The 20,004-nt window shown below is 42.2% G+C and overlaps 1 protein-coding gene across 1 annotated transcript in view; it reads right to left on the reverse strand.

The window, feature by feature from the left end:
- Window positions 1–487: 487 nt before the first annotated feature.
- The window catches only part of LOC118423383 (hairy/enhancer-of-split related with YRPW motif-like protein), a 27,438-nt gene continuing 7,921 nt past the window's right edge, over window positions 488–20,004 (reverse strand). Inside the window, exons 3-5 of the mRNA XM_035831500.1 lie at window positions 15,791–15,895; window positions 11,970–12,063; window positions 488–1,683 (exon numbers count right to left, since the gene is read on the reverse strand). Coding sequence (XP_035687393.1) covers window positions 830–1,683; window positions 11,970–12,063; window positions 15,791–15,895 — 1,053 coding nt within the window. The 3' untranslated portion in view covers window positions 488–829. The remainder of the gene's footprint in view (window positions 1,684–11,969; window positions 12,064–15,790; window positions 15,896–20,004) is intronic.

Here is a 20,004-nt window from a genome sequence, read left to right on the forward strand (position 1 = left end):
AGGTTCCTTCTGCACATTCTGTCCATATATTGTTTTTTAATTAATTAGAAACATTTTCACTTTCATTAGCATAGGTAATTAGTGTGTATTATCATAATTTATGCAGAATGTCGAAAAACTGTGTTTTACACTAAAATACTAAATTTCTTTCAAAATATTCGGTGTTTACTCATCTAAGCAACTATAACCTGTTGCTGCAATAGCAATAATGAGGAATGCCTGTAATTCTATTGAAATATCTTGATATTTATGTAATTAATGATTCATAATTGGCTGGGGTCATTTTTGACCCCACCGAACAAGACACAAACTTTCAAGTATAGCTTATACAATAATGGGCAAAACTCGGCGAAAAATTGGTAGATGTTGTAAGACATGTATACAAACAAATTCATGAAAGGAATTTTTTCTCTGATGAAAAATGTTGCTGTGGCAGATTAAAATATACGCCTGGGGTCAAAAATGACCCCATACGGTCGGATGAGGGTTAAGAAACATCTGCGATCAGCATATCTCTGAGAACAAAAAGACAGTCTTGAAACACTTTTCAGTGTTCTTAATACTGTAATGTTAAGGCAGTGTGTTCTTTCTGTTTTTCCACAGTCAGGGAATGGAGGATTTGATGGCAGTGATATCCTTTGGTGTCCTTTTTTGTAGGTGGTGACGGGCAGCTTGATATGTTAGACACACTAATAAGAAAACAGACTGGTCGTTGATAAATCATTTTTTTTTGTTTCTTGTTGTCGTGTGTCAATCAAAATGGTCCATAGATTAATCAAGTATTAGCAAAATTTCTGTATGCTGTTAATATTTTTTTGGTGTTTTTCCCCTATTGTGGAGGTGGTTGTGGCGGCTGGGGCAGCCAGCCGACGAACACTGGTTGGTACGGACTGACGGGCGGGCCGCTGGCATAGTGTGGGGGCGGGGGTGGGGGTGGGGGCGGGGCAGGCATGGGGTAACCATAGGAACGGGGCGGCAGGTAGGCAAATATCGGCATCACTGGACCCGGCGAAGGACTGCTGGTTGCCATGGCGGCAGATGCCGTTGCCCTGGCGACGGTTGACGTTGCCATGGCAACTGTGAGGGGCGTGACGTTTGCGAGGGACATGGTGCTGTTGGGGGTGGTGCAGGGAGGGGTTAGCCTGTGCTGCATACTGAGCTGCACCCCCGGCGAGTTAGGCATGCTGACAGCCTGCTGCTGCTGCATGGACATCTGCACCCCCGGCGAACTGGGAAGCTTCGCCGGAGAAAAGCTGTGGACCACCCTCGGGGAGTTCGGGTACGTTGTTGGTGTGGGCTGCTGTGCGCTCGTGGGCATGGCGAGCTCCGATCTGGACGCCGTCGGCTGGCTGGGAGACTGCATCGTGTGCGGGGACGGGGGGAGGGGCAAGTCCACGGCATGTCTGGGCGGTGTCATGAGGCGTTGGGGCGGGGCTGAATCGAAGGTGGGGTGCGGGAGGTGTGTCTGAAGGACTCGGTGCACGTCGAGAGACATCTGCGAGTTCCTGAGGTGGGAGCGGAGACTGACGACCAGCTCGCTGTCCTCAGGCATGTGCTCCTCGTGTAAGAGGTACTGCAGGGCTTCGTACGCGCACTCCGAGAAACCGGCGAGAACCGCGTCCGTCGCTGTGAAGATGACTCCCCTGGCTGGAGGGGCTGACGTCTGCTGCGGGCAGTTCTCATCTGGAGAGGCAAAGAGAAAATTTGTATTACAACAAGGCAAAGCTTTTTCGATAGCTGAAATTTTTCATTTCATTTCATTTATTACGAAACCTTTTAGGCCAATAGGGCTAACCTTCCAAGGTCCACAACATTACTAAACTACATACATCTTTAAAAAATATTGCAATAGGTAGGGTCGTGTGGCGCAACTGCGGGATGTTTGGTGCAAAGTCTGTCACCGATCTTGTGCCCTTGGGAAATGGACTTTCCTCACTTTACTGACAGTTGGAGATGAATTATCTTTGGTTGGGCATGTGAAATGGAGGTCCCATGTTTGAGGAGAGCCAGGCCTCAAGCAGGTTAAAGAACCCACCACATTTAAGAATAAGAGTAGAGGTCCTTCCCAGTGTGAGTGGATCAAACCTTACAGTCAAGGTATAGGCTACAGAATCTTCAGCAAAAGAATCCTCTTCTTTCTTATGAATTCACCTCAAAAGAAAGAATGTAGCAGCGCTACAGCCCAAGTTTTTTGCTAAGCACACTGAGCCAAACCCATGCATACTCCTGTCGACAACTTTGACATGCTTTCCCCATACATACTGTAGGACTGATGACTAAAATTCCAAGTGTAAGGTTCAGAATAACCACCCACACAATGACCCACCCACCCAGTACAGCACCACCCACGTACCCACCCCACACCTTCTGTGCTAACAAGCGATTGCGGAATCCAAAAGAACAGCGGAGAAAGAGTCAACTTAATTCCTTGATGACAATGCGCCAGTGCTAGGAACAAGTGTGGGTCCAAAGGCCTTAACACGAGTGCTTGTGTGAAGAGGTTAAAGGCCAAGAGGTTTAAGAAAAAAAGGTATTTAAAGTAGCTTTTTGACAAATTAGAGCCTTTGTTCGTTGTTTGGTCCTGTAACTAGGCAGTAAGGATGTTATTGAGCTATGTCAATTACATTTTCCAGTTCAGTTACTCCGCCTTTAGCAGAGTAAACCGGGCTGTTAAAAAACTGGACTAAAAGTCTGTAAAAATGATTGAGAATATTTACAGTATTGTGTCTTTAGCAGCTAATAGCATAGGCCATCTTTCTGTCCATCTGAGCTGACTTTCAGTTTATTTCAGTTTTAATAGTTAAATGTTATCATTATTCAGTACAGGCTTGAAGAGTTTGGCTCTGGTATATTGCCAACGAGACTACAGTAATGCAATTTCCTAATGAGATTTACCGAAGAAAAGTCCCATTAGAAGTCTAGTACATAGTCTATATGGACCCAACGAAAGCTTAAAGGCCATGCATTTTAGGTTAGACTCATCTGAGGTATTGCAAGTCTCTTTAGTACCAGTATTGCTATTGACTGTAAGCTTTTGAACCCAAAGAGTTTGGCATATTTGCACTGTATACTGGAAACCATACATGGCACGTGACCTAACAGGCCGTGACATTTAAGAGTACTAGCTCTAAGTTGATAGATCTGCGTTTTTGTTTTTCTTCTTTTTGTGGCACGAAAAACAAATAACGTAATAAGTTTGGCAGCAGCCATCCATCTCAGCTGCATCCATCACTCTGCAGCACAAAGACGAAATTGTCTCGATAAAGATGAAACAGCGGCTAGCAATGCAGGTGTGCGTTTCTGTCAAAGGGCTTCCTGTGTTTGCTTAGTGTATCCTTCCAATGTTGGTGATCGGCTGCTTTTTGTGGGTTGGTGTACCATGTTAAATACACAAACAAAAACTTATAACTCTCACTCCGGTTGTGTTGTGGCACAAAGGACGATTGGTTCAGATTCTGGGCTACGTGACGAGGCTTTGTTGCTAAACCATCAAGTTTTCGTCAGCTATTGTGAGGACCATAAAGCCGAGGAACTGAGATACTTGAACGGAGATCCGCTTTTCATAAACTGGTCAATGGTTTGTGTGGCAGGGTGAAGTACAGTCTGTAATGGTCTGGTATTAAAGGTCTAAGTGAACTGCTTGAAGAAAGACTGTAAGACCGTAGAAAGTTTTTATTCCTTATACTTGATGTGTCTATTTGTCTTTTTTTTTTTTCATAGTACAAAAATTTGAGATCAAACCAAAAACCCTGCACTCATTGACACCAAATTAGTTTGGAAACCTTCCATGTAAACACATTTAGAAGATACACAATTTAGATAAAGAGCAATTTTATCACCCATCTTATCCTGAAAATCCCCTAATCCCCCATTATCGCCTGTACACGTACCTAGGATAATAAGAGTTAATTCCTTTCACACCTTTACCTTTACATGAGCGGGACATTTTAATGTCAGTGCCGGACAAACATATCTTACCAGAGTAGCAAAAGGAGACGAATTCCTTCATTTTTTACACACCGTTGCACCTAAACCTCCTGAAGATATCCTCCAGGAATCCAGCTTTGCTTCATTGCCCTGGTTAGTTAAATTGCAATGTATGGTTGATGAAGTTATGTTTGAGAGCAACTCCCCTCAGGCATGTCAGGGCCCAATCAAAGGCTATCTCCTAATTACTCTTCCTTTAACCTAGTTTAGTTAACAGAAAAATATTTCCCCCACTGCCCTCATTTCAACCTTACAGTCAGGACTGCTCAAGATATATAAAGAATCATAAAATCTGGTTTATATGCCAACAGGTGGTCTCTATAGACAGGATCCTTTAATGCTTGTGTCAATGGGAAAAATTATCTAAGGGTCACCACCAAGAAAAAGTGGTCACATTGGTCATGTATAGAGGTGGTCACTTGTGCAAACTTGACTGTATTCAGAGTATTGCTAATATAAGGTGATTGCCACCAATTTTTCCCTTCTTTGATAATGTCTTGTGAGTTGACTAGAACCGACTTTCCTGTGACCAGTAAATTGGAGTTGTCTGGAAGTGCCACAGAACAATCTACATAGTATTACCAAGAAGCCCTTGGCACTAAAGATTATGATCTCTCAGCATTTGTGTGATTAATCCTCACCTGAAGGAGCTGATGATTAAAAGCTGGAGTGATTATCTCGTGGGTTTAATGAGGAGACTGTTAAGAGTTGTAGATAAGAGATAAGACACATTCGGCCCATCTGTTGTTTCTGACATGGAGTAATTGTGCCTCTTACAACTTGTCTGTCTCTGTTTACTAATCTCCAAGCAGATATAGGGTACAGGTCAGTATTTTCATGCATGCGTTTGAGGCTTCCCTATTGGTCAGTGTTTTCCTAGCTTCCCCTGAAAAGATGTACTAAATGCCACAAAAATGTGAAACACTGAGACTGAGCATTTACACACCTACATGTTAATGCGTATAGCTTCTACCAGGCCTTTTAAGTCGCTATGACTAAAGTATGAGTATATATGGCCTCTGTTTGTCAATATTGGCCATTATGGTAAAGCCCTAATTCACAACAGCCCTGCAGCTTTGGCTTTATAGCTGTATATGGCTAAATTATCCTATACTTAAATGACAGTCGCTGTCACATAAGTCACATAATGTTATGAATATGAATGAATACACACATAGGTTTATGAGCACTTAGGCAAAATTGTAATCGGCCAGAAAAGTGAGTCCACGGTATATCCACAGACCAATGAAACCCTAGGCTGGCCAAACTCCCATTGCAAATTATTCTCCCTATAGGCAGTATAGTTATTCTAGTAGAGACTAACATGTGCACATCTTGTTCATATACACACTACCAGTAAGCGCTCTTAATAGCTTGGCCCAGAATCGCCTCAAGTTAAAAGCTCCCTGACTATTATTCCACCTGTGCTGCTTTTCTTGTCCGTTTGTTTGTTTATTTGGTACTGCAATACCTCGACACGTGTTTGTCTAAGGCAGCGTTACACTTAGACACAAGGAACGCTGTTTCTCTCGATGACAACTTTGTGCCCATGCCATAATCCTAATGTCCTGCTGTTAAATATAGACTGCCTGAGGAAAAATGCTCCCAGGGTTCTATAAGTATTGGGCCATTGTGCAATTATTTGTGACCACCATTGTGAAAACCATTGCACTTGTTTTAAACTAGACTGGGGTGGTACTTTGCTATCATCTACGACAAGTGTGAAATAATGTCAGATAGAATGTGAAATATGTCGTTATAACCCTCCATGCAAAGTGACAGAGAATCCTCCAAATTACACGTGGCCAAAAAATATTAGGTATGTCCCCCTATGGGTACCCTCATAGAATGCCAACTTTTTTCGTTACATTTTCAAAATCTCCTCACTGTAGATGGGCGATGACCCCTGTCCACAACATCCCCCTGATTGATCAGTTTGCTATACCTGTATCTTGCCATAGATATTACGCTAAGATAACTTCTGACTAGAACCCTGGTGTCTGTTCACAGGTAATTTTGGGATTAGCTCCAGGCTTAATTCCACCAAAAGTTAAGAGAAAGGCTATTTTGACCATTGAAAAATACATTAAACATCATCATCAAATCATTAAACAGTAGGGAGTAAATGCGATGCCCAAGGCAAGGGTCTCCCATTTTACTATTACTACCTGTCAATAGGTCATTTAACTCCTAAGCAGTCAAGATTCTGAATACTTCAACTTTTCAGCAAATTTTGGTGATTTTCTACTATTCTCAACAATAAAGACACCACCTTATTGTGGATATATATTTTCGGATTGACGAGTTCAACCAATGCCAGGAACAACCAGCCATTGTGTCCTCAAAGCTAAACTGCTGCCATAATATCCTGGTTACGATTTCTGTTTGACAAAACGGCCTCAATATCCTGGTTACGGTTTCTGTTTGACAAAACGTCAAAGGAATCCTTTGCGTTACAACGTCCTCCTGACCTTGAACTAAGTCATCCTAAGACGTCTTAGCTTAAATGTCTTGCCTTAAGCCTCCATAGCTGGGATAAAGCTTTGCCTCATGATGCTGGTACTACAGAGCTGATCACAGGGAGGCACCTCCTGTGCTGTAACCAGGCCCTTTGTTTGCCACAAGACTTTGACAAAAGTTAAGAGGATTTCCGCAGAAGATTGCAGTACTGGAAACCGAAACGTGTAAATCAAATATCTGCAAATGGCGATGACTGCGACGTAGATAACAATAATTTGGGCTTACTGTTTCTCCCTATATCAGAAAAACAAAAGTTAACAAAAGTTTAGAGGATTTCCGCAAGAGATTGCAGTACTGGAAACCGAAACGTGTAAATCAAATATCTGCAATTAGTGGCCCTTATTGCGATGACTGGGATGTAGATAACAGTAATTTTGGCTTATTGTTGCTCCCCATATCCGTGCCAGGAAGAGTCTTGCCAGTGCACAGTCACGTAATCTTTTGTGTAACTCACAAACTTAGCTAGTTACATAATGTATTAAATACCTGCTGCCTAAGCCCTGCATACCTAATTCCTGGAATCACTTTGAAGTACTATAAGAATAGTGATAACCTGGGCTTGGGACACGTAGGCAGTAGGGAAAAATTATGCCCTTGAATATGACCGATCATTTACTTACAACGGATTGATGATTGTGATATAACTAGCTTCAAGCTGTGCTTTTTGTTGTGTTGAAACCAGTATCCCAAAGCTTTCAAATTCTTCAAGCAAAATCTGTTCACTTTGTATCTTTTTATTGTGTTAGATTTCCACCAGTTTCATTGCTTCTGAGTTTGCCTATTACTTCTTATAGCTGATTCAGAGCTCTGCCTTTTGTTGAGTTGAAGCTGGTATCCCTTGGTAAGTACTGGTGATGATACACCAGAAATCCTCTTTCTTCCAGTCGATCTGATGCTGAGTCATCTCTGCCTGGTTATGTAAAGGTCAGTTGAAGTGGAAGAAAAGTTTCAACAAGGCTCAGGCCTTATTCATCCCTCTCTGTAGATTATTAGGACTGATAACATCTTATTACATGTATTGTAAAGGCTGAAGTCTTCGGTCACTGGCACTTGTAGGATTTGAGTTAATCTTAGGATCAAACTCTACTAGCCCCCCATTCTTGCTTGACTTCATAAGTCTTACTTTCTCCAGATCTCACTTAAATCTTACTTATAGGCTTTATGCCATCCGATCGGTCAGTGACTTTTCAGGGGAATTTTCAAGGTCATCTATGAAGTATGAGGCTCAAATTCTTCTCTTCTCATTTTTGCTTAATTTCTTCTTAATTCCTCCAAATCTTTTCATCAGAAATCATGGCTGTTTTCAACAAAATGTATTAAAACTCTTTGAAGTTCATCTACATTTCTGATGAGTGGTTAAATTTGCCAGATTTTTAAGTGGTTTGGAGTTTGTTTTTGTTTTTTACTTTTAAGTCTCTCATGCTCTTGACTGGTTAGAAATGCAGGTTAGCCATAAAGTTCTTTGAAACAATAGAAAATTGCTTTATTCAGCTTGTAAAAGGAAAAAATCATCAGACTCTACACCAGCCGTCTGTAACATTTCAGCTGAGGTTAGTTTCCAGACACCAAGTCTAATCGGTCATTTGTATTTAGTTTTCTCGTGCAAGGAGGAAATTACAGGTCTGAGACTGATGTACAGTGCTGTTCTTGGTATAATTAAGGTGCGATCAGGGTTCCGGCCAGATTTACAAGTAAAAGTAGTGTTTTCCACCTTAGCGTAAACAGTATAATGGTACCTGTGAAGGCTGGAAATTGCTTTTAGTGGGATAAGGTGCATGACTGTGCAGATGTTCTTGTTGTTGCTTCATGCACATCCTCAGGCAGGACTAGAGTTCAAAGATTTTCTTCAAATCCTTTGTTTATGTAAAAATGAGGAAAACTTTTACGAAGAAATACACACTTGCATATTAGATATAAACATGATTATGATCCCATTAAAGGCTACAAAGTACTAAGTCTTCTAGTTGAAGAAGATTATGAAACTTTAAATATTTGTGCTTGTGGTAACTATGTTTCTAGTGCAATTTGTGTGTTTATAGATTTATTTTAAGATTTACTTCTGATTTGAATGATATTACAAAATTTGATAATGACAGTATGAAGCTCTGGCATCCAGATCAAAGCTTTCATCAAAAGTCATAAATTTGTTTTATAAAAAAGAGCAATGCTCTTCCACATCAGTGGTTCTGAATTACGTCCGGACCACGCTATCCTTTTCAGGCTTTTGAAGTTTTTATGTTGTTGCCTGTCGGGCACATGTAAGGGTAGAGGAATTGGTGATTTCTGCAACAAAGGGCTGTTATTATTCCAACTGCCCATTGTTGTGTTGTGCCTGCCTTCCCAGAATTTACATTTCTCTTTCGGAGGCTATTGTTCCAGTGAACACCTTGGGTCTGAATGCAGCTCTCGAGCAGATGTACACTTTAGCAGTCAGGCAAAGGCAAGGAAATCCACTGTTCTGCGTCACTTTTTACAGTCAAGGTTGCAAGAATTTAGACAAATTTTTTGCTGCAGGGTGCCCACTTGGTGATACTGTACATGTAGGTCTAAGGAGGGGCTGAAAACAAGCAAATTTTGTTGCATCTAATCAAAATTACCTGGATTTGAAAATTGATAATGTGATGCTGAGATGATGTACATAATAAAATATTATATACGTTTAAGCAAGGAGGTTAAAACTCAGCTCAAAACAAGCAAATTTGTTCAATTTAAGCAGAATTATATAGTTTGTAATTATTGACAAGGTGGTACTGAGAGGATGACAACTGAAGGTACCATTTGTTTGTTGCTTAGGGCAAGGACGTTTAATTATAATATATAACGTCCTTGCTTAGGGAAAGTGCTACAAAGTAGTAGAAGTAGCTATAAGTATCCAATATTTTGTTATACTGCTGCAGAGTTCCCTGACACGAGTTGGCAGCAGTCAGCTAGTCTTCACACCACATTTCCAGGCAGCACTGTCCAACTGATCCACGCCAAGGAGGTCAACTATGGGATAATTTATCCAAAAGAACCCGTGTGGAGGAATGCTCCGGTAAACGGACTTGGTTCTGCCCCCTTTGACTCCCCTCAGCTGCCAGCACAGCTCTGACCAAAACGGCGGCCAACAATGGCCACGACAGGCCTAGCGTGTGTGCCTTTGTCCGGCCATTTCTCCAGCCAACCGTGGCGAACTTTCCTGACAGAACCCCGATCTGCATACAGCCTCCACCAAAGGAGACCCTGAATCTTCCACAAAAGGGTCTTGACCTCAGGGCACTACCCATCCATCTGGGAAATGTGCCATTTTCTGGCTCTGCTGAGCGCTTTGAAATCCTAAACTCGGAGAGGTGCGCTGAAAGGGTTTAAAACCCTCCCCATGCGTCTCTGTCAGTGTGCGGCTATGCACCTTTCTGCCACCTCGTTTGCAAGGAGCCCTTTAACATTGCCCCGTAATCTGTGTCGGGGGCTTTAACTTTGGGTGATCTAAAAGGAAAATGGTCTGCTTTACTATGACAACTGAGGCGCAAGAGAGATTTAGATCAAGAATTTCAACGCTATTTATTTCAAGGCCATTATGAAGAAAGCCAGGTGCAAGCTGCAATAGGAGTAACTCTTACAGTGATGTAGACAGGGGGTGGTCAGATTCAGAACCCTTTCTTCATTTGCCCCAAGGGAGTCATTTGACCTGGTCTGAGTTTAAATCTAAGTTTTGCATCATCCAGATGTTGGTATAACAAAGTTCCGACCAATGTCATGTCAATATTCTTGTCTATGCAGGTCAGAATACATCACTTTTGGAAATCTTGCAGATTCCATGGATCCAAAACAGTTATCCCTGGGTTCAATCATATGGTATTTGAATATACACTATTTTATGGCCTTACATGTACATCAGCTAGGGATGAAATAAAAGTAACTGTACATTGCAATATTACAGCATACTACCAGTACCAAGATCTACTCTAAACCTTTTCTCACAGAATGAAAAGTTTTCTCATCTCTTAAATGTTCATCGAGTTTAATTGTGTCAAATCACTACATGGACATTATTGGGGTAACTTAGCAAGACCTATATTGTCTTAAGAATTAAGGAAGATGGTACATTTTTATCTAGAAAATTTGTAACAACTGCTATGATAACTTTTTTTATCATTGCACGGAAATGACTTTTGTATGTTTTGTATGTTTTATCAGTTACAGGCATGAGGGCAAGGTGCATTTCTTTCAAGCAACTGAAATCTTGCAACAACACTTGACTGTCTCATTTGAGCTGCTTTGTGTGCTGACCTTGTTCCAAGTTTAGCATTTACTTTGAAATTCCCTCTTGGCCTTGGCACCTTTCTTCTAAACACATTCAGAAAGTTAAGTTGACTTTACTTCAAGTTGCTTCAAGTTAGACACAAAGCTACTGTGTAGAAGACAGTCCAAGGACTTTCACTTTTTCTTTGCTGGCAGTTCCTTGACCAACATGGAGAACAAAGGGGGCAAAAGGTCACTTTCTATTTCTTCAAGTTCCATTCAGCGCCCTAAGAGTGAAAGGCCATTGTTGTACCTCCTGAAAAACCTCACCTTGTCCCTGGGAAGCTCGGGGAAGCTTTATTGTAGTTGCCTAGGCAACCAATTTGTTACACTTTTGTGGAAATACACTGTAAACTTCATTCTTCTGGACCTTCTCAGAATTTCTCAAGGCTGCGAGTCGATGAAGGCATCAAGTCTTAATACAAACTTTTTGAACTTAGAAATCCCACATCATCACATATTTAAACATAGTATTGCATGTACATGTGCAATCATTCAACATTATTTTGAAAGACTATTAATTTGCTATTGAGATGTCCTCAAGAGTTAGGAAGTAGCAGAGTAGTTGTTGGCTAGTGTCTATTGTAGGACAGTAATGGGGTTTGCTGACCGAGTTTCCTCACTATTGTCAGCACAGATAAAGGGTCTCAAGGCCCACCCTGTAGCTTCAAGAAACGTACTTTAAGAAATATTTTCCTCCTGAATGGGCCAAGACTGGAGATATTTATACTGAAGTCTTTCATTGTGAGCATTGCACACGGTAATAAAGTTTGTGGGTGGTATACATGTTGTATCTTTAAACAAGAAATGTAGCCAGGCAGACTTTTAAAAGATCTCAGTTTTAAGTAAACTAACCCAAAAATAGCTTGTCTAATCATTGGAAAATTAGCTATGGAGTGAGCTAATGTCACATTTCCAGACCGGGGTCCGGTTTGTGGAAACGAAAAATAGTAGTACGTAAAAATATAAAAATAATGCCCATGACTATTCTCTTTACGTCGTGTGTAGTTTGATGTCTTTTATAGCATACATTTCAATCCCGAAAGCTGTCCAGCCGGGCCCCATTTTGGAAATGTGACGTCGGCCTAAACAGATAGCCAGAACACCAACATCAAAGAGTTTAGAGATTAGAGCTTAGACGAGACTGGAAAAGAATGAGCTCATATTAAATGTCTACCCACCATTTTCCCTGTCCACAGGTGAGGTCCTCCCCGTCAGCGTCTTCAGGTGTTCTATCGTCATGTGGAGGAGATCAACCTTGTCGTTCTTAACACCCTGTCAACACAAGAATATGAGAGTTAATATTTCTGCATCCCCCCTGCACAGCACTCCCTCTCAATGCATTCATACACTTCACACACACACAATGAAACACCAACACAAGTGTTAGGATGAGCACGAGTATCTGGACCTTGTCATTCTTAACACCCTGTCAACACAAGAATATATGAGTTGATAATTTTGTCTAATATTTTTCATCCCAAAGGAGGCCTCATGCATCACACAATAGGGAAGCATCCATTAGAGTCCAGGTCTAAGTTAAGTTAAAGTTGCCTGTAGGTCTGTAACAGATGCTTAGGGGTGGCGCCCATCTACATTACTGTAGCCCTTGGGCCACACATTTTGTGCAAGTCACTACAGCAGGGGGCTAGTCCTCATAAGTGCCCAGTGCTAAGCAAGCAGAGTACACAGCATGTACCATTTTTAAAGTCTTATCTTTTGAGGATCTATTCATAAATCTATCTTTCAGGACTAGCTTATCTTTCAAGACTGTAATGTTACACCTTTCTCCAGGGTCACCCAATGTTGTATCCATGTAATTATGGCACAGAGTGGAAATATGAGCCAGTCGTCTTTAAAAAAATTCTCGTACCTAGACATTATTTGCTGTAAGTGGCATTGGTTGGTCACGTAAATAACTGCTTTCTGTCAGGGGTTTGAAAAGACAAGTCTAAGATGTACCCAGATAACCTTTCTCAAGGATTCCTGATGTCTTCTGGCTCAGTGCTTTCTTTCCAAGCTTCTAATTATCCTGGCTCAAATATAACTAGCCTTTGAGAAGGCCTCGTAAATTTAACTCTTTTTTACTGCTGCATTTCTTCTTTTCCAGAGTAGGTTTCAAGTCCACAAAAGCAAGTTTGTGATTTATAGCAACCTACAGGTGTGCCAGGGCAACAGTTTTTGCACAGGTAATCAGATAAAGGTTGTAAACGACGATCTAAATCAGAAGACCAAAAGATCTCAAGTAGAAAACTTGGTATACAGCCAGTGAGTTTGAGTTTGTCTTAGATGGCATTTACATGATCTCAAGAAAAACAGGGTAGTTTGAACTTGGCAAACTTGGTGCTGAATTTGGTAGAAGGAGAGACACAACGGACTTACGGAGTGAACAGCAAAGATGCAATTTCGAGAAATTTGATGCCGTACCATTGTTCTACGGCATAGCGTGACAGCGTGTTGTTGTATCGAGCCACATGTTTTAGTCCGTGCCTCTCTAAATCAGCGCACAATGACAGAGATCCTTATTACCCTGTTACTCGATTCCTCTTGCATGACATCACTGCTGACCCTCTCTTCCTCCTCTCAGCCCCCGCTGACCTGCAGTCCTGTCTGTTCCTTATCAACTTCTTTACAACACCATTGTCTACCGTCCTTCCCAACAATTGCTCTTGATAATTGTTGCCCCATTTTTGCATGGTTTGTGTCAGTGAAAACGTGGTCTTGTTCCTGATCCGGCCTGGGAAAGCACAACACGGTTCTCACCTGTGAAAACTACACCTAAGGAGTCTTAATACCCGTGAAGAATAGCGGCTAAGCATCCTTGACACGTGGGTTCCCGGAGACTTGCGTGTTATTGGATATGCTCGGTGATTATGTCAATTCAACGTCAACGAACTGCAGGGTCACATCTTCGGCAATACTGATGTATTTTTGTGGTTGCTATCCTGATAGAATGACTGAAGTCGTGGTCTGGTTGACTGGTCCACCGGTACTGAAGAATGGGTCTTTCTGCATCCAACAGCAAAAGATTGTGTAGCACTATCTGCAATCTTTCAAGTACTGTAAGTCTTAAAATGTTTTCAGTGGTCTTCTTTTTGCTGTGACCTCTCCACTACAAATTTTTGACATTGCAAATATCCATTTCCAATGTATTACTAACGTTACTGCTTTATACAGAATTGTTTGGACCGCAAAAAATAAACACTACAAAAACCTCTTTTCCCTTCTACTGCAACATTAAGTCCCCGCTGCGGTTGCAAAAACAAATCTTTTACAGTACTTCATTGGCTTAGTAGTAGCCTACAATCACCGGACAAACTTTGTACTTTGTTTCAAAAATGTTTTCATAGGCACAGTGACGTGCTACAAGCATTTAAGATGACTTGGCCCGGTGTGTTCCAAGTTTGCGGATTTGACATTGTCCCTGTTTGCTTACAAAGTAAACAGTGCTGTGCTTATCCCAAATGTCAGAGGTAGTCAGTGTCATGGGGCATTGTCCCCAAGTGTCATCGGGTGAGGCTCCGCAAAGTCAGTATCACTTTAGTGGCACTGAAAGGAGCTGATTCAGGTTCTGTATGGTTGTGTCTGCATGGTGTAGAGGTCTGCTCTTTACTTCTTGGAAGCTTGTGGTGTCAAACCATTTCACATAAAAGAACCCAACACACGTGTCGAGAAGAGAAGTGTTGATCCTGTGGGCTTGGATGAATATGCAAGCTGGATCAATGAAAAGTACGCTAGGGGAATTGACCGGCTAGGTCGCGTACCGACTCCCCTAGTGTACTGACGACTATTTGTCCAATTTCTACATTTGACCAGCAATCCACATAGCCTGGTAGAGGCTAGCATTGCACTACCAGCTAACAAAAAAGTGTCATACTTTGCCCTCAGCCTGAGGTCGCCCACGTTACCTTCACCTTTTACTTTACAGTCAATCCCATTTTGAAGCTGCTCTATTACACTGATTGACAGCTTTACTTCTTGATAAAAAGATAAACAAGACCACCACCCCCGCCAAAAATGCATTGACCAGAAGATATGTGCAAAAATATTTACATTAATAACTCCACAATTGTACTCCCTTAGGAATTTTAAACCTCACAAATACGACACTTTAACACCCGCGTTATCCCCTTAAATCTGTCCAGTTTATATAGATAATATCAATGCCTCCAAACAATGAATTCCTTGGCCCTAAATACATCCATTAACGTCATAGCTTCTTACAGCATCGTCTTGGGAATTTGTCCCGACTTAACGGAATTCTTGACATTTTTCTTCTAAGTTTGTGACATTCCAGAAGTGTTTCTGATAATTCTTATGATCATGGATCCTGCAGAATAAAAACAGGGCCGCTTGTCTTCTGGAGTTTCTTCCGTGTTTTGGTAAACCCTAGCCAAACCTTGTTAACTCCTATGTTAATACAGAATCCCTTCCTGAATAGGATCCGCTCTACTTCCCTACAAAAACCACCTGTTAACCTGACAGTCGTTTGTGTTGGTAAAGCCCCGTCTACGATACTAAAGCTAAGGGCACAACCCGCCGTAAGTGCAAATACGTGCTGTCTACGTGCCAAAACGTGGGCAATCTTTTGGGATCCGTATTTAAAGTGGTAAGTACCGCCTCCGTACGAACTTGTAGGGAATCCGACGGATTTTGGAGCACGCAGATACGCCGTAGAACTTTACGCCAGTACGGGCGACGGACCTGCCCTGGACAGCCGAACGAGGGTTCATTGACATGTATAAGTTTGACAGACTGTCCACCGAACCCTAGACATCGTACGCTCCAAAAAGAGTTTTTATGAGTTTTTGTCGGGCTTTCTATGTACCATTTAAAAACAGCCAGAGCCCAACCTCTTCCTGGAGAGTATGGAAATCGCAGGATGATCGAAAGCACTCGGGGTATTTCTGCCAAAAAAATGTCATTCAGTCCAGTTTTCCTGACTAAGAGTAACGTTAGATGAATGCAAAAACCGCAACAGAAACTGTGCAGTCCTGCCCACCTGTGAGTTCCGTGCAGTGGGCACCAGGCCGCGCAGCTCCTCAAACCGCTGGTTGATGCGGTCTCTCCGCCTCTTCTCAATCACCTTGTGGGGCGTCGGCTCCTCCTGGGGTAAGAAAATATAAACACTTAAGAAACTGGACTTATGAAACACTCTATTAAACATTTTGTTGCCAGTTTTCTCCTAATTTTTAAGCTTTGTTTGATGTCACTTTTTGTTAACCTCCGACGAGATGTACAGAGGGAAAATCGTAACATTTTTCAAGATACTCTTAAGCATTACTCAAGCTACTCTGAAGCATTTTAGTCTTTCATTTCGCAGATGTAGAAATCCTCGGTGTTCCGGGAGATTCAGAAACGATACGAATTTGCCTCTGCTTGGAGATCAGCGTTTAGTATAGCCTCTACATCAGGGCACACTTTTGCTGGTCATTTATCAAGCGACCCAGTACAAAAAGAAAGGGTCAGCCAAAGTGCAGTCCAAAAAGACGAAACAAGGCCCAGAGAGCCTGTTGTGGTGGCTACGTTTAGTACGTGTTTCTGGTGGTGCGGTTTTGTTCGCTTGGGCTGCCGCGCCTGCACTTCGCACCTACTCGATAAAAGACCATAACGTGTTACAAAGATTAGGTTAATAGCTTTAATAGAATTAGAAAGGATGCTTGGATTTGTAGGAAAAGGCGAACAGAGAAGAAGACTAGAAAGGCACACAAAACGCCGCAAGAAAATGGCAAAAGAAGACCGTCAAAAATTAGACAATCCGACTGACTTTTTGATGACGCAACGAAGGTAACAAAGGATCTTTGATTTTAATCAAAAATGTTTAGAAATTCCACATTTTCCCTGCAGAAATCTGAATACCGAATTGACAGTTTGTACCGAAGGGGTTTGGGTCCCCTTGTTTGTGCTAAACCCCGCTCCGGGCACAGACAACAGGTGTTAAAGTGAGGGGAACATCATTAGCAGCCGGGGACTTGTTTACAAGGTGTTGCTGACTAATCTACGAGCATTTCGGCTCGTGTATGTACCTTGTTTCATTCATTTTGCACGTTGTCACATGTGATCTTTTATCAACACCCGACCATGCACGTGCAAAGATGTAAAGGACGGTCCGAAAATGCTAACACCTTCGTTTAAAGTCATTAAAAAATGATGGTGCTTAAAACAATGAATGTGCGATAATTCAAAGCGCTTTGCATTTATCCTAAATGGGCGTTGTGCCCTATACAAAACCTGAGCCCCAGTCCCCTGTGTATTAGTTGCTTTGTCTCTTTTCTTACGCTGATACACAGATATGGCGATTTCTTTTTTCTCCTTTCTTTTCTCTATGTATTCATTCAATCAACAACGCAGAATTACACTCGTGGTACTTCTGAATATCGTTGATTTTACAAAACATGATGAAACCGCATGCGCATTAACACCTTTGATTTGACCAGCACAAAGTACATAGAACTCACTAAGAGTATAGTGACCTCAGGATCGCAATGTCCGATTACGGTTCGCACCACGGTTTCTGAACCATAACTTTTAACGATGCGATTTGTATTCGGAAACCCCCGGCATGTCCTGTGCCGTTTATGACCAGTGTAAGATAAACGCTTCCGATCCGTGTCTTACAGCGAATTAACACTCCCTCATCCCTTCTAATTATGTCAAAGCAAGATTTATAAGACTCTTAAATACCTCTAAAGCACACAAGTCGCCTTAGCGCATAAAGTCAGACAATTAGACCAGATAGTATCGCGTACAGCGCGCTAGTAAACACCTTGTAAGCCGGTGGCGGTATGGACTGCTCCTGAAGCCCCGCCCCCTGTTCGATAGAACTTCCTTGGTTCGATCATGGTTCTATTTCGAACACTCCATCAAACACAGAACTGGCCACCGCCGCCATTTATAGAAATAGAATCGTGGTTCTATTTGTTCGAAATGACGTTCCACGGGATTGAGCCTTTATCGTACCAGGATCGTCACTCCTGAGTCCCGGTGATTGACAGGTGTTTCGGACGATTTATTCGGCTGAGAGGGCCGGGCGGACCACCATCCGCGATTCTTTGTGCGCGCGCACCGGGAGAAGATTGTTTTCATTTTGTCCTCATTTCGCCGTTTTTCTGATTCGTTAACTTTCCTTTGCCAAACTACAATACCGTCTTTGTCTGGATACATCTCATCAATTGCCATCTTACGATGTTTTGTGTCTTATGACAATGCTGTCTTAAAATTTAATTCACAATTGTCTATCTAAGACAGGCGTTCGCCAATCCAATCTAAAATGAAACCTACATCTTGAGTATTCCTCAGAACTTACCACGACTCTTGATAGGTAGAAGTACACCAAATCGGTTACCTTGCACGTCTTTTCATTGCGGAAAAAAGCTGTCTCGGATTCTCGCCGGCGGTTGGTTATATTTCAACCTACTTGAAAATGATTCGAATGCAAAATTGTACCGTGGCCTTCACAAAAGTGACCGCGTCATAATTATACTAATCTGATTTTTGAACTAATCTGTTGGTGTTGCGCTTTAGGTATGAGACGATTCTGAATGTTCGGAACGTTGGGAGCAGGTGCTCGGGTCAAGGGCGAGCAGTGTGTTGTACGCGGTCATTTTCTTTAAAAGTTTGCTTTCCTACAACAGGCGTCTGTTTTTGGTCAAAACACGGAGAGGGATGTAACAAAGCGAAGGGGAATTTTCGGAATGGTCGGAGCAGATTTTCTAGTAAGAAGAAAAGAAACATCCAAGGATGAAGTAGTTCGAAAGATATGTCTCTTCTGCACCTTGCATACACGTTTTCGCTTCGGGGCTTGCGTCGATGTAGGTCGATCCAGATAGTAAGTTGTGCAAGGCAACAGTTACTCAAGCAATTTGCTAAAGGTGTAAACGGTCATCTACAATTTCATCTAGGTGCTTTTTATCTTGTTTTTATGTTTATATCTATCTTAATTGGGATGGCGGTCTGCCTTCGGCTTTTTAATAGCGTGGTTCAGAATCTTTCTCATTACATTAGTTTCTCAAACCAAGGAAGTAAGCGATGAACCAACAAAGAGGTCAACCGACACTGATTCGTAATCTTCAGTCAGACGTGCGGCTTGGACTCGTTCAGCGGCGCGCTTTTCATTGAATTTAGGAAAAAAAAGCTAAAGGACAATGAAGAACACGCCGAAGCCTTAAGTCTCCTTGGAAAAGAAAGAAGCCATGATGAAGACGACTTACCGCCAGTTCTAACATTCCGTTTTTGCCAAATTCTGCTATCTTTAAGCCATAGCAAGGCCTGTTGAAGGTTAAAGTGTTGTCCTATTAATTGAGCGTACGAATCGTGCGAAAAGACGCAGAAGAACAAAGTCTAGGCCACACACCTCCCTGGACATCAGCGAAAACAGAAGTTGCTGATGCAGGCGATTAGCCGACAGGTCGAAAAAATGTCATTTTTGTCAAATTCTGCTATCTTTAACCCCTTAACAAGGCCTTGTGAAGGTTTAAGTGGTGTCCTATTCACTGAATGTACGCAACATTACTCTCCAAGGCAAGCAGAGGTTGGTGGGGAAAATCGTGACCTTTTCCTTATATGCCGTATTTTTCGACCAGCCTCCCCACCAACTGCTTGGAGAGTACGACTCATGCAAAAAGACGGCCTAAGCCATACACCTCCCTGGATATTAGCAAAGACAGACGCCCTTGTTGGGGGCAACACACTGATAATGTAAACACAGCGGTAGTTTGTTGAACAGTCGGTGCTAATTGTGCCGGAATGGGCGGGCCGGGGCGGGGCGATATTTCCGCTTGGACGGCGACACCTGCTCCCCGTGTCACGCCCAATTCTGCCCCTGCCTGATATTTGCCTCGACACTTGTTGCACGACGAATATGGCCGGGTTCTGACATGACAATTCGACACTGAAGAGTACCCAAGCTGAGAAGTTTATCAACTTACTCTCCAAGCAGAGGTTTGGCTCCGACTGTTTTGACGCGTTTTAAGGCATTTTGTCGGGCTTTATATTTTGTATCGTTTTCCGAAAAGGCAAAGAAAAGGGTAGTAGATAGAAAGCCCGGCAAAAATACCCTTAAAACACGTCAAAACATATGTTTTGAGGGTAGGAGCTTGTTTCAAGCCATAATCTCTCAGTACGCCTACAAATATTATTTACGCTCAACATGGTTGAAGTCGTAATATCAACACACAGAGAATGTCAGAAACGAAAGTCTTTTGCTCAAACGAATCA

This window comes from Branchiostoma floridae, chromosome 9 (assembly GCF_000003815.2).
Source record: "Branchiostoma floridae strain S238N-H82 chromosome 9, Bfl_VNyyK, whole genome shotgun sequence".
NCBI lineage: Eukaryota > Metazoa > Chordata > Leptocardii > Amphioxiformes > Branchiostomatidae > Branchiostoma > Branchiostoma floridae.